At 65.6% G+C, this 11,493-nt stretch overlaps 6 protein-coding genes across 6 annotated transcripts; 4 read left to right on the top strand and 2 right to left on the bottom strand.

The window, feature by feature from the left end:
• Window positions 1-790: 790 nt before the first annotated feature.
• Window positions 791-2,608, top strand: FA09DRAFT_358088 (hypothetical protein). Its single transcript, XM_025744909.1, has 4 exons — window positions 791-898; window positions 953-1,659; window positions 1,797-2,030; window positions 2,205-2,608. The coding sequence occupies exons 2-4, from the start codon at window positions 1,045-1,047 to the stop codon at window positions 2,262-2,264; spliced, it is 909 nt and encodes a 302-aa protein (XP_025600999.1). The 5' UTR covers window positions 791-898; window positions 953-1,044; the 3' UTR covers window positions 2,265-2,608.
• Window positions 2,609-2,985: 377 nt separating this feature from the next.
• FA09DRAFT_358087 (hypothetical protein) lies at window positions 2,986-4,654 on the top strand. The gene is made up of 3 exons (XM_025744908.1): window positions 2,986-3,771; window positions 3,928-4,365; window positions 4,428-4,654. Exons 1-3 carry the CDS (start codon window positions 3,142-3,144, stop codon window positions 4,437-4,439), a joined length of 1,080 nt encoding a protein of 359 aa, XP_025600998.1. The 5' UTR covers window positions 2,986-3,141; the 3' UTR covers window positions 4,440-4,654.
• Window positions 4,655-5,188: 534 nt separating this feature from the next.
• FA09DRAFT_336129 (Prefoldin beta-like protein) lies at window positions 5,189-6,039 on the top strand (the record flags this gene model as incomplete). Its single annotated transcript, XM_025743842.1, has 4 exons — window positions 5,189-5,240; window positions 5,312-5,402; window positions 5,738-5,870; window positions 5,947-6,039. The coding sequence occupies 4 exons, from the start codon at window positions 5,189-5,191 to the stop codon at window positions 6,037-6,039; spliced, it is 369 nt and encodes a 122-aa protein (XP_025600997.1).
• A 282-nt stretch (window positions 6,040-6,321) lies between these two features.
• Window positions 6,322-8,428, bottom strand: FA09DRAFT_314372 (hypothetical protein). The gene is made up of 4 exons (XM_025740762.1): window positions 7,497-8,428; window positions 6,903-7,438; window positions 6,437-6,847; window positions 6,322-6,367 (listed from the first exon to the last, which is right to left on the bottom strand). The coding sequence occupies exons 1-4, from the start codon at window positions 8,200-8,202 to the stop codon at window positions 6,326-6,328; spliced, it is 1,695 nt and encodes a 564-aa protein (XP_025600996.1). The 5' UTR covers window positions 8,203-8,428; the 3' UTR covers window positions 6,322-6,325.
• Window positions 8,429-8,705: 277 nt separating this feature from the next.
• Window positions 8,706-9,745, bottom strand: FA09DRAFT_327446 (hypothetical protein). Its single transcript, XM_025741404.1, has 3 exons — window positions 9,548-9,745; window positions 9,318-9,392; window positions 8,706-9,251 (listed from the first exon to the last, which is right to left on the bottom strand). Exons 1-3 carry the CDS (start codon window positions 9,722-9,724, stop codon window positions 9,180-9,182), a joined length of 324 nt encoding a protein of 107 aa, XP_025600995.1. The 5' UTR covers window positions 9,725-9,745; the 3' UTR covers window positions 8,706-9,179.
• Window positions 9,746-9,889: 144 nt separating this feature from the next.
• Window positions 9,890-11,493, top strand: FA09DRAFT_327445 (hypothetical protein). The gene has a single exon (XM_025741403.1). It carries the CDS (start codon window positions 9,926-9,928, stop codon window positions 11,459-11,461), a length of 1,536 nt encoding a protein of 511 aa, XP_025600994.1. The 5' UTR covers window positions 9,890-9,925; the 3' UTR covers window positions 11,462-11,493.

The raw sequence follows: 11,493 nt of genomic DNA, 5'->3' as shown, positions 1-11,493 counted from the left end.
CGCCGTGCGCTTTTGTGGACGAGCACTCGACTCCTCTGCTCCCTCTCAAGCGCGACCCGAGAGAAGGCTGCAGAAGCCGAGCGCCGACATGTGCCGCAGCAGCTCCGGCTCAGGGGTGCGCAATCGACGTCGGCCGAGCGCAGCAGGCCGGGCCCACGCCGGGCCGACTCGGAGGTTCAGACGGATGGCCTGCCTCTACAGCGTGACGGCGAGCCGTACGCCGCCGGACAAGGTCGGAGAGCACAGGGGTCATCCGCCGCGCCACGACTCAAATGAAAGGCAACCTTTGCTGCCGGATGCTGGATGTGTTGAGCGCGACAAGGCTCAACATGCTCGCGCTGTCGAGACCTCTTATTGGCGTAGCAGGGTGTAGAGCGCAGCTTCATGTCTGCTGCTGTGTGCTCGACAGCACCAGAGGTGCGGTCGCTCGTTGCGCTGGGACAGCAGCCTGCAGGGAGCTGCGTCCTTTGGCCAGACAGGACACACACGAGGCCTTGACGCTGCTGCATGCTGCCAGCTCCAGTCCACGGCGGTGCGGGCGTTTCTCTGCAAGTCTGCCTGAGAGCGTTGCATGCGAGTGCGAGACTGCAGGGTGCTCAGCGCTTCGCTTGCCCAGCGGCGGGGCTGAACGCTACCCAGGGCCTGCCGGGCTTGTCAGGCACGCCGTCGAGTCCCACTCGCCGCGCCGGACGTGCGTGCGCCGTGCACCGCTGCTGCTGCTGCGCCCTCCGCTCGGCTTTGCCTCATAAGCACCTCACGCACTCGCTCGCACCTCTCTTTCCCACCACCACAACGGCCGCTCGCACCAGCACCGGCACCCGCACCGTAATTCTCTCCACTTTCTTCTCTCTCTCTCTCTCTCTCTCTCTCTCTCTCCTTCTCCTCCTCGGCAGCCTTGGTGAGCACTCTGCCGGCCCGTCACTCGCTCCGACTGCTGACTCACTCGGCTCAGCGCCGCCGCCTCGCCGCCGCCTCGCCGCCGCCTCGCCGCCGCCTCGCCGCCGCTTCGCTCCGTCGCCCGCTCTGCCTCACTCTCGCGCCAGCATGTCCGACGCCACGCATGGCAGCGCCGTGCGCGGTGGCGGCGACAAGCCGCAGCCCTCTCTCCGCCTTCCTCCCAAGATCAAGAGTCCAGACGATCTTGGACCGCTCCACAGTGCATTCAAGCGCTGGAAGAAGAACTTCATCGTCGAGTCGGTCGACGTCCAATACAAGAAACCGACGCAGGAGGATCGCAGAGAGCTTCTCAAGCGCTACCAGACGGTCTTCATTCCATGGATTAGCCGCCGGACCGGCCGACCCTACGTGCCTGGACCCAATGCTGGATTCTTCGAGTTGTGCTACGTCGACAGCGGCGAGATTCCTCTTAGCCAAGTCGCATTGAACGTAAGCGACGACCTAGGCGTCTTCCTCCTCTTCTTGCTGGAAGCAGCCCGAACCAGCAACGACTTCGACGACAGCTTCACAGCCGAGACGCTCGAGTACTACGCGACGGTACTCATCGAGATCACCAAGCAGCGCATTTACCAGACGTATGCTCGCGATCACGAGAACGCGGTCATCGCGCGCGCCTGCATCATCGAGTCCCACAACGGAGTACGCCACCAAGTGAGGAGTGCCCAGCGCTGGCTCATCGAGCAGTACAAGCTGTCAACGGCTGTGAGTACAGGCGTGGACAAGATGATGCAGGGCAAGGGAGACTGTGCCGATCGCACGTGCCCCAGAAGGGGCATTGAGGTGGTGAACCGCTATCTGTCTCCCTCGTCAGGACAAATGCTTACGCCAAGTCTCTCCAGCAACAGCTGCAAGAGGCCAAGGAGGCCGAGCGCGCCTCACGCATCGCCGCGCTGCGTCCGCTCTGGCTCCAGCAGACGATCGAGAAGAAGCGACTCAGTGCCGAGTGGCACTGCATGCAGGCTGCGCAGGACGACGAAGATGTGCGCCGCATCGCCGAGCTGGAGCGCAACGTGCCCGCCGGCGCCGAGCTGTCGTTCATGGAACTGCCGGTGGATGTGCGCGCCAGGATCATGGTGAGAGCTGCTGCTGTTCTGCTCGGTGTCCTCATCACTCGTTCTGACCTGTCGGACCTACAGCGCAGGTGAATGTAGATGCACGAAGCCTAGCTCCCTCGCCGGACGACGGGCGGCACTGGTAAGTCTGACCAAGTTTTTCGTGCGTCGAGCGCCGACTGACGCAAACTTCAGCCGCCGCAGATGTCCGCACCCAAGAGTCCCTCAAGAGCACGCACGTCCACGCATTCGTAGCTGCACAACGTCACCTCCGCCCGTACGAGCCCGGCCAGCACACCTCCACACTCTCGCAACACGTCCATACGCCTCACACCGTTCCGTTCCGTTCAGCTCATCATCAGCCGCCCGCCGGCGTGATGGCTCGCACGTCACGTTCGCACGTCTCGCCCGCGAGCCACCTTCTACTTCACCTCACCCCTGTCCCCATTCCGGCATCACTTTTGCACACTAGTCGCGACTCGACCCGTCCACCTCAGCCTGTAGCTCCCGTTCCACTTGTGGCATCGCCTCTGCCTGCTGCCCGTCTGTGCTCTCTCGCACAGACACGCGCGGCACAACGAATGCACACTCCTCACAGCCCACTCTTCTCTCATGCGTGTGCAGAGACTCTCACGTTTTGTGAGGGTTCGCGCAGATGGCACGACGAAGCACGAGGACAGCGGCTTGAGCGACACGGGCGTCCGGCAGCTCGCGTGCGCGCGCCGCGGCCAGACAACGTCGCTGTTTCGCATTCGAAGCGTGTTCTGGCTCAGACTGAATAAGATGACGCAAGAAGGGGCATCATGCGACCCTTGGCTTGGCAGCATTGATGCTGCGACGCCCACGAGCCGGCAGATGCACACTTGCCGGCAGACGTTGGCACGTGGAGGACGTGCGCGCCGCGGCGCACGGCACGGCGCCCGCTGCGCACTCGCTTCAGCTGCGCTCGCAGCAGAGCCAACGGCTTCGCTCCGCACCACCACCTCGCTCAGCCCCTTTGCATCATCCTCTCCTATCCATCTTGCATCCGCCACCCGCACCTCTCTTCTGCTCCAACAAGCAGCCGCCTTTGCGCCGCTGCGCTGCGCCCCTGCCGTCTCATTGCCCAGCACTCGCCCTCACTCGCGCCAGCATGTCCACCAGCGGCGCCGGCGACAACAAGGACGCGCCCATGGGTCCGTCGCTTGACGAACTCCTCCGTCAGGCAGAGGAGCGCTGGCGTGCTGCGGCAGAGTACGGAGCTGAGGACGAAGAGATGGGAGATGAGGATGAGATGGGAGATGAGTGGGACGAGTCGGACGACTCGTCAGTGATGCCGACGCAGAACCTCAGCGGCCCGGTATGGGCGTGGCTCATGCTGCGCTACATGCACGAGTACATGCCGCTGCACAAGCAGAGGGTCGGTGGTACCTGGCCCGACGATGGCTTCGGCTTTGCTCTGCACGTCGATGGCGGTCACGCCAGCTCCGCGTTCGACATCGAGCGCCTCGTGTCGTCTCTCTGCGGCTACCTCAAGTATCTGCTGCCGCTGCACAAGAGCCAGGAGGAGTACGACGCAACTTTCGATGCCAGAGTGCTCAGCTCCATCGCCAAGGCCATCATCGGCTTCACCGACAGCGTCTGCCAGGTGGCATGTGGCGACGACACGATGAAGTACTGCTTCTTGAGCGAGCTGGTCATTGAGGACGAGGAGCGTGGCGTGCGCAGCCAAGTCAAGCGCTGCCGCGACGAGCTCATTACGGAGCACAACATGGCCTACGTGGTGAGTGCTTGCCAGAAGAGATGCAGGGGGGCGGCCTGGGCGTGTAGAGCAAGGATCAACTTGCGGGCAAGTCGTAGTGTGCGGAATGGAAGCAAGCAGCGGCAGTGCATGCGTTCTCCGTCGTGACATTGTCTGCTGACCTCCTTTGACATGCAGTGCAGCCTGGACAACCGCATCATGACGTGGCCGCACGTCGCAGTCTTCTGCATCAACGAGGTGCAGGAGCAACGCCAGCTGGCTCGCATTGTGGCAGCGCAGGAGAAGATGCTCGAGGACTACAAGTGGGATCTGAGCGTGCAGAACGTCCGCAAGGCCTGCCTCAAGTGGATGGCCGAGCACAGCAGCTGCCCCTTCTGCCCGCTCCACGCCAGCTTCAACGGCGCGGCTGGCACGCACCTCGACAACACGCATCCCGAGGTCTTCACTGCGCTTGCTGCAGGCGCTCCGCTTCCTCAGGACAGCATCAGCACGGCTCTGCGTTACGAGAAGCAGCCAGAGCTTGGCACCGACCTCCTGCGCTTTCTCCTGCATTCGGAGACCGCAAAGCCCTGCACGCAGAGTGCATGGGCTCAGCGTGCCGCGTCGTCGAGCTCGGTGAGCCTGCTTCTGTGTGAGGCGCGAGCTTGACCAGCGCTGACTTGCACTGCCTCTCTCAGCGCCAGAGCTAAGCGCGCTCGTCGCTGCTGCCGCTGCCGCTGCCACTCCTCAGAGCTTCATCCGTTCGTCCGTCTGTCCACAAGTCTGCGTCCTCCTCTCTCTGTCCCGTCCGTCCGTTTGTCAACATTCCGGTAGCTCCCATCCCAGTTCTCATATCGCTGCTGCCTGTGCCCTCTGTACGCATGTCTCACGGCGATTGGCACGTAAATGGTCACCTCTCACCTCCAGTTGGCTCACTCTGCCTGCACATCCTGCCTCTGGGCTCTCCTTTTGCAAACGTGCACACTGAGACGTGCGCGCTCGACTGCTAGCTGACGGGCTTCGGAGTTTGAGTGACGCGAGCGGCTGGCACGATGTGCCTTCTCTTGCTGAGCCATTGGCTTTGCGTCGCGAGCTCAGCTTGACGCTGGACCTCAGTATCTTGTCCCATATGCCTCAGAGCAGTGCATTGCTAGCAGACAGGTTCATATGATGCTGTGGAGCTCACAAGCTTGCGACTGCACGCTCCACGATGGACGTTAGCGCGTGCATGATGCGGTGCAATGGGAGCGGGCACTGGCGCGGCGCGGCGATGCGAGGCTCGCAGCATGATGCCTGGCCTCACAGCGCGCGCCGCCTTCCTTCCTCTCCACCACGCTCTCACCTCGCTCTCCACGCTCGCAGCACACGCCGCTCTCTATCAGTTCAGTCTCTCCGCTCAGCCAACTTCCACCTCAGAGCGCCACGCTTCATCTGGCCGGAGCCGTCCCAGCCGCCCGCCATGTCCACCGCAGCTTCCTCCACCGCCGCAGCCCCGCAGCTCTCCGAGCAACGTGCGTGCCGAGCGCCATTGCGCAGCGCACGTCGCGCTCCGAGCTGACCATCGCTTCTTTTACTTGCGCAGAGGCGACACAGCGCTTTCAGGCGCTGCGCAGCGAAATGACGGGCATTGCGCAGAAGATTGGCGAAATTGAGAGCGAGGGCGAGGAGCACCGGTGAGTGTGCGCATCGTCGTGTGGACGGCTCCAGGATTCAGCAACAGTGGCGAGGCTGCTGTTAGCTCGCTCAGTAGAGTGTCCGCGCTCTGTTGTCCGGCAAGGAACGGTGGGCGGCGCTCGTGGCTGTTGGCGAGAGCTAGGCGAGGACTGTGCATGCTCGTCGCAGCTGGCTCTTGCGCGCCAGAGGCACCAGCTGCCGGCTTGACGTCAGGCCGGCTAAGGCCGCTACTGGACTGCAGCATGCAGAGCCGTGTCTAGCAGCCGCATACGAGCATGCTGTCTGGCAGCACAGCACAAAGAGACCGCACGAGCTGACCACTGCATCCGCACAGCGCCGTGGTGGACACGCTGAAGGCTGCGCAGAAGGTGGACCCGACACGGAAATGCTTCCGCCTCATCGGCGGCGTGCTGGTGGAGCGCAGCGTGGCCGATGTGGTGCCGGCGCTCGAGGCGAACTTGACCAGCGTGAGTGTGCTGCGCTGGAGCGCGTGTAGTGAGACCGTGGCTGAAGCGCGCCCGCTACGCTCGCTCGCACTCGCAGCTCAGACAGGTGCTGGAGAGCTTGGTGGCGCAGTACAAGGGCAAGGAGGAGCAGATTGCGGCGCTGCAGAAGCAGCTCAGCAGTGCGGCATGAGACAATGCACCACTGCGAAAAGTCAACGCAGACGAGCAGAGAGAGAGAGAGAGAGAGAGAGAGAGAGAGAGAGAGAGAGAGAGAGAGAGAGAGAGAGAGAGAGAGACGTCGTCTACGCGGGAGAGCACGAGAGAGAGAGAGCAGTAGCCGGCCTGGCAGCGAGCAGGCTGGCGAGCGATTCAGGCGGGAAGGAGACGATGTCTTTAGATTGCGCAAGTCGCCGGATCCCGAGCAAGCGTGGGCCGGCCTGATTGTCGGCCACATGCACGCCGTGCCACCTCGCTCCTCATTGCTGCAGCACGTCGAGTCTCACGCGCACCTCTTTGATCTACAGCCGGGGGCAAAGACGTCAGCATGCTGCTCCGGCGAGGTTCATCGCGCACTCCGCGCTACTCACTCCCTTGTTGCTCTCCTCGAGCGCCCTGACCACCTTGAGCTCCACCTCATGTGCCTGCTGCAGCGTCGTGCCCGCAGGCATGCACAGCGTGACGTCGACAATCATAGCGACTCCATGCTTGACGCCTGTGAGCTCTTTGAACGTCACGCCCTGCGGTGCGGCCGCCTCCAGCCCGTCCAGCGTCTCCTGCAGCACGCGCGCCAGCTCCTCGCGCACCTCGGGCTCGACGCCGCGGTCCGTGAGATCGCCGAGCGCGGAAAGGAGGAGCTCGAAGCCTTGCTTGCCGATGAGGCCGGCGACGAGCAGACCGCCCAACGGGTCCAGCACCGGGAAGCCGAGCCAGGAGCCGAGAATGGCGAGGAACGTGACGCCCGAGGAGAGCGAGTCGCTGCGGTGATGCAGCGCATTTGCCTGCCGCACGATGGTCAGCGAGTCTGCTGCGCAACATGCCTCTCATATGACGCACCTCGAGCACACTGCTGTTCTCCTCCTTTGCGACCTTGAGCGTGGCGCGGTAGAGCCACTCCTTGACCGCGACGCTGGCAGCTGCGAACCACATGGCGTTGGGATCGAGCAGGCCCGCTGCGTCATCATGGCTGTGCTCATGCAGATGGCTCGCGCCCGACGCCATCGCGCCGGTCCACGCGCCCAGCGTCTGCAGGAACGCGGGCGCGTTGAGCAGTGTCGGCTCGAGGGCGTGCAGCAGCAGGCCGTACGAGTGTGCGCCGATGCCCAGTGCGCCCGCGACGAGCACGACGGAGACGCCCAGCCCGCCCATCGTCTCGTACTTGCCGTACCCGAGCGGGTGCGTCTCCGACGGTGTCCGACGCGACATCTTCCAGCAGAAGAGCGTGACGATGTCGGAGAACATGTCGGAGAGAGAGTGCGCTGCGTCGGCGAGCAGAGAGGCCGAGTGCAGGAGCACCCCGGCAATCGTCTTGGCGATGCAGAGCACGAGGTTGGAGCCGAGGCCGATGAGGGTGATGTTGGAGCCGCGGTCGCCTGGGTGCACACGTCAGCCAAGGTATAGGGCACGCTAGCTCAGCATGCCACAACTCACCCTTGCCCTGCAGCGCCGCAAAGATGCGGTCCGCCTCCTCCGCCGTCACGGCATGGTCGTGGCCATGGTGCCCGTGTGCGTGCGAGTGGGCGTGTGCGCCAGCGGCGTGCGCATGCGCCGCCTGCGGCTTGGCGCGCTGGCGCAGCTGTGCCTCGGCAGCCGTGCTGCTGTCGACGATCTTCTTGCCCATCTCGGACGACTGCTGCTCAGGTTCACGCTGTAGGATCTGCCGCTGAAGGAGTGCGCCAGTCTGCAAGGCAGCACGCTCGATGCCCGCCTCGGCCGCCGAGTTGCGGAACGCGAAGAGTCTGCGAGGAGCGGGAGCGCCCGGCGGAGGAGGCAGGCGAGCAGGCGCGCGCAGGAAGGGCGCGTCGGGCGAGCCAGAGTCGGTGGGGTGGCGCACGAGACGCGGAGGCCCGAGTTGCCGCGGCGGCGGCGCGGCGGGAGCGGTCTGTGACTGCGCCTGGGCGTCGGTGGGCGGCGCTGAGGACAGCGGCGAGGACGGCAGCGGCCGGACAGAGGTGGGGCGGCGCGGCGGCGGCGTGTGCTGCGAGGCGAAGGCGCGGACGAAAGGTGCGGTGAAGCGAGGTGGTGGTGAGAAGGTGCGAGGCGCAAGACGCAGATGGGCAAGTGTGTTGCTGCGGCTGCTCGTGGACGGCAGCACGGACGCGGAGCGGCGGAGGGCAGCGAGACGGCGCGCTTGCATCGGGCGCTGCGCTGCTGCTGCTGCCAGGCACACTTCAGCAGCCGGAAGCACTGGAGGCGTGCGAGCTGCTGCTGGTCGGCAGGAGAGGTGCACGGCGGGACGGGCGGAGGCAGAGGACGGGAAGCAAGGCGCGCTCGCGCCGTCGCGACTGGCGGGGTCCTCAAGCGCAAGCTCGGGCCGGCCTCCTGCGCGTCTCGCGCTCGCCAGGCACGCAACCGGCAGCCGGCAGGGTGCTGGCTGGCGCGACGGAACACAGAGGCACCTCGCATCGCTGGCAGCCACAGGAGCACCTCGCCGCATCCCGCCTGCCGCATGCTATCACACGACCAGCACTGCATGCCCAGCACAGCTTCTCTCCTGCCTGTGCTCGGTCTGCGCTGCTCTGCGCCGCCCACACGAGGCCTCGGCCGTCTGCGGTGCGCGCGCGCGTCCCGCTCCCGCGCTCTCCGACCGCCGGAAGCGGCGCATGCGCCACACGAGCGCCGCGCCGCGCACATGGAGCTCTCGTGCGAAAGGCTGCCCTCGTCCTGCGAAGCATGGCCAGCCGCAGTCTGGACCTCGACGTGCTCACGCCGGCTTCACTCGCAGACGCTGCCTTCAGACAGACTGCACGAGCTCAAAGGGCACGCAGTGCTGCCATCAGGTTGAGCCGTGAGCAGATGCAGGCGAGGCGCAGCTCGGGCTGCACGAGACGACGTCCGGCTGCCGCGCCGCCGCGTCCTCCACACGGCGTGCTTTGCAGCAGAGCGTGTCTCTTGCCGCACTCGAGGCGCAAGACGCAAAGCTCGAGCAGTGCCTGTGTCCGCCTGAGCTGTAACGGCATGCTCGGCGACACGCAGTGCGGGAGGCAGCATTCTTCCTCTTGCGCCGTTAGCACCTGTGCTGCACGAACCCGAGAAGACGGAGCGCAGAGCGTACGCTCATCTCGCGTCCGAGCCAGTGCTGCCGCAGGCTGTCGAGGCGCTGCACGCTCTCACTCATGCAGTGAATTCCCTCAGTCTCTTCTCATCCTTGCAGCCATCCTCGTCCAGGCGCCCGACCTCCTTGCCCTGCGGAGCGAAGGCTGACGTCTCAGCATGGGCGCGCATGCAGCACGGGCCTGGGAGCGGACTCACGTCCTGCCACTTGATGATCGTCGGTACGCCCTGCACGTTGTACTCGCTGCGCCAAGCGTGCGGATTCTGCTTGTTCTGAGGGGCAGTATGTCAGAGCGCTGCGGCGGTGACGAGGGCGGCATACAGCTGGGTTCTCAAAGGTCTAGGCGCAGCTGCCATTCTGCACGCTGCGCCGTCTGTTCGGCATACTGTGCTCTGCTGGAAGCTACACCGATTGGCCTTTCACTCACCTTCCACTCCTCCCTGCCCACCGTCAGCAGCTCGGCCTCGGCGCCGGCGGCGCCGCTGTCCTTGCCGAACACGGCGTGGATGGCGGGCAGCGCGGCGACGCAGTCGGGACACCACGGCGGCGCGCCGCTGCTGAAGAAGATGAGGTAGTGCGGGTTCGCCGGCGTGCGTGCGGCCATGCGCGGCGTGGCGGTGAAGAGCGGCATGGCTGGGAGCGATGGTGCGAGAGGGGCGAGGCGAGAAGAAGCAAGGCGCGCGCAGCTGGTGGTGCCAGTGCGCTGCTGCTGCGCCCGGCGGCGCTGCAACACACACGCGCGTCTGGCATCTGCACGCTTCTTGCCTCCACTCCACCGCCTCCCTCTCCCGTCCGTCACCGCGCCATGTCCGCCAAGCGCAAGGCGTCCGGCGCCGAGTCCGCCTTCGCCGGCAATGGCGCACACGCCTCTGGCAGCGCTGCCTCGTCCAAGCGCGTCAAGTTTGGCAGCGGCGGCGACGACGCCGTCGACACGCTTGGGCACGACGACGGCGATCTCGACCTCGACGAGCAGGACCGCAAGCGCAACCAGCAGGGGCGCAAGGGCCGCCTCGTCACCGACGGCTATGCCTCGGGCGACTCGGTCGACTCGGAGCTCGACGAGGCAGAGATGGAGGACGACGACGACGAGGGCGTCGGCCGCAAGGGCGCACGCGCCACGGCCATCGAGCGGCAGCGCGGCGAGAGCGACGAGGAGGACGACGACATGTTTGCGGAGCCGGGCGCGGGCAAGAAGAGCAAGGAGGGCGACGCACAGCGTGGCGCAGGCAAGAAGTTCCTCAGTCTGGGCGACATTGAAGGGCAGGAGTTCGGCACGGGCGATCGCGTGTCCGACGAGGAGGATGCGGATCCGGAGCTGGAGCTCGAGGACGAAGAGGCCGACAGCGATGATGACGAGGCTGCTGCTGCCGAACGCACGCCTCCCACCAGTCCGGGCGGCACAGTGCAGCGGCGCGAGAAGCGCGAGCGCAGCAAGGCAGGCATGGGCTTCACGCTCGACGGCTTCAACATGAAGGCCGAGATGCAGCAGGGGCGCTTCGACGACCAGGGCAACTACACGGCCAACGCCGCCGACCCGCACGCGGAACACGACGTCTGGCTGCAGGGCCACTACTCGCGCAAGGGCATCCGCGCGGCGCGGGAAGCAAAGGCGCGGCGAGAGAAGGAGGACAACGAGAGGCGGAAGCGGGCCGAGGAAGAGGCGCTGGGAGAGGAGGAGAGCAAGCGGGAACTCTGTCTGCTGATGGAGCCGGGCGAGACGGTGCTGGAGGCGCTGCAACGCTTTGGTGCGCAGGCAAAGAAGAAGCAGAAGCCAAAGGCAGGCGCGAGACGGGCGCGCAATGAGGCGAGCGCGGGCGCCGAGGACACGCCGATGGACGCTGCCTCTTCGAGCAAGAACGGCGCCGCATCAACAGAGAGCTCTGCCGACGCCGCCGCCGCCGAGGCCGCAGGCGATGCGCTGGCCAAGGTGACCAGTCTCGCCTCGTCGCTCATGTCGCGCTTCAGCCTGCTAGACATCTACGACGAGACGTACGAGGCGCTGCTGCGCTCCGTGCGCCGCTCGCAGCTCGAAGGCGCCGACTGGGATCCCGCACGTGCTCGCCGCGCCGCCGCTGCAGCCGCGGAAGCCGCAAGCGAGGCTGCCAGTGCGCCGCTCGACGAGCGGAGCTTCGTCTATCGCTGGGCTCCGGCCTATCTCGCCGCCACCAGTGCAGCTCCAGCACCCGACGCCGAAGTCTTTGGGCCGTATCCGGCCGCAGACCTCAAGGAGTGGGCGGCGAGCGGCTACTTTGGCGAGGAGCGGGAGCGCATCTTGCTGCGCGAGCAGGGTGCCGCAGGGCCATGGCAAGAGTGGAAGGGCGTCTTTGCGGACGAGTCATGATAATGCATCGCACGCATACCGAGCGAGACACG

The sequence above is a fragment of the Tilletiopsis washingtonensis genome (genome assembly GCF_003144115.1).
Source record: "Tilletiopsis washingtonensis strain MCA 4186 unplaced genomic scaffold FA09scaffold_2, whole genome shotgun sequence".
Taxonomy (NCBI): domain Eukaryota; kingdom Fungi; phylum Basidiomycota; class Exobasidiomycetes; order Entylomatales; genus Tilletiopsis; species Tilletiopsis washingtonensis.
This window is presented reverse-complemented; position numbering and strand designations above follow the sequence as displayed.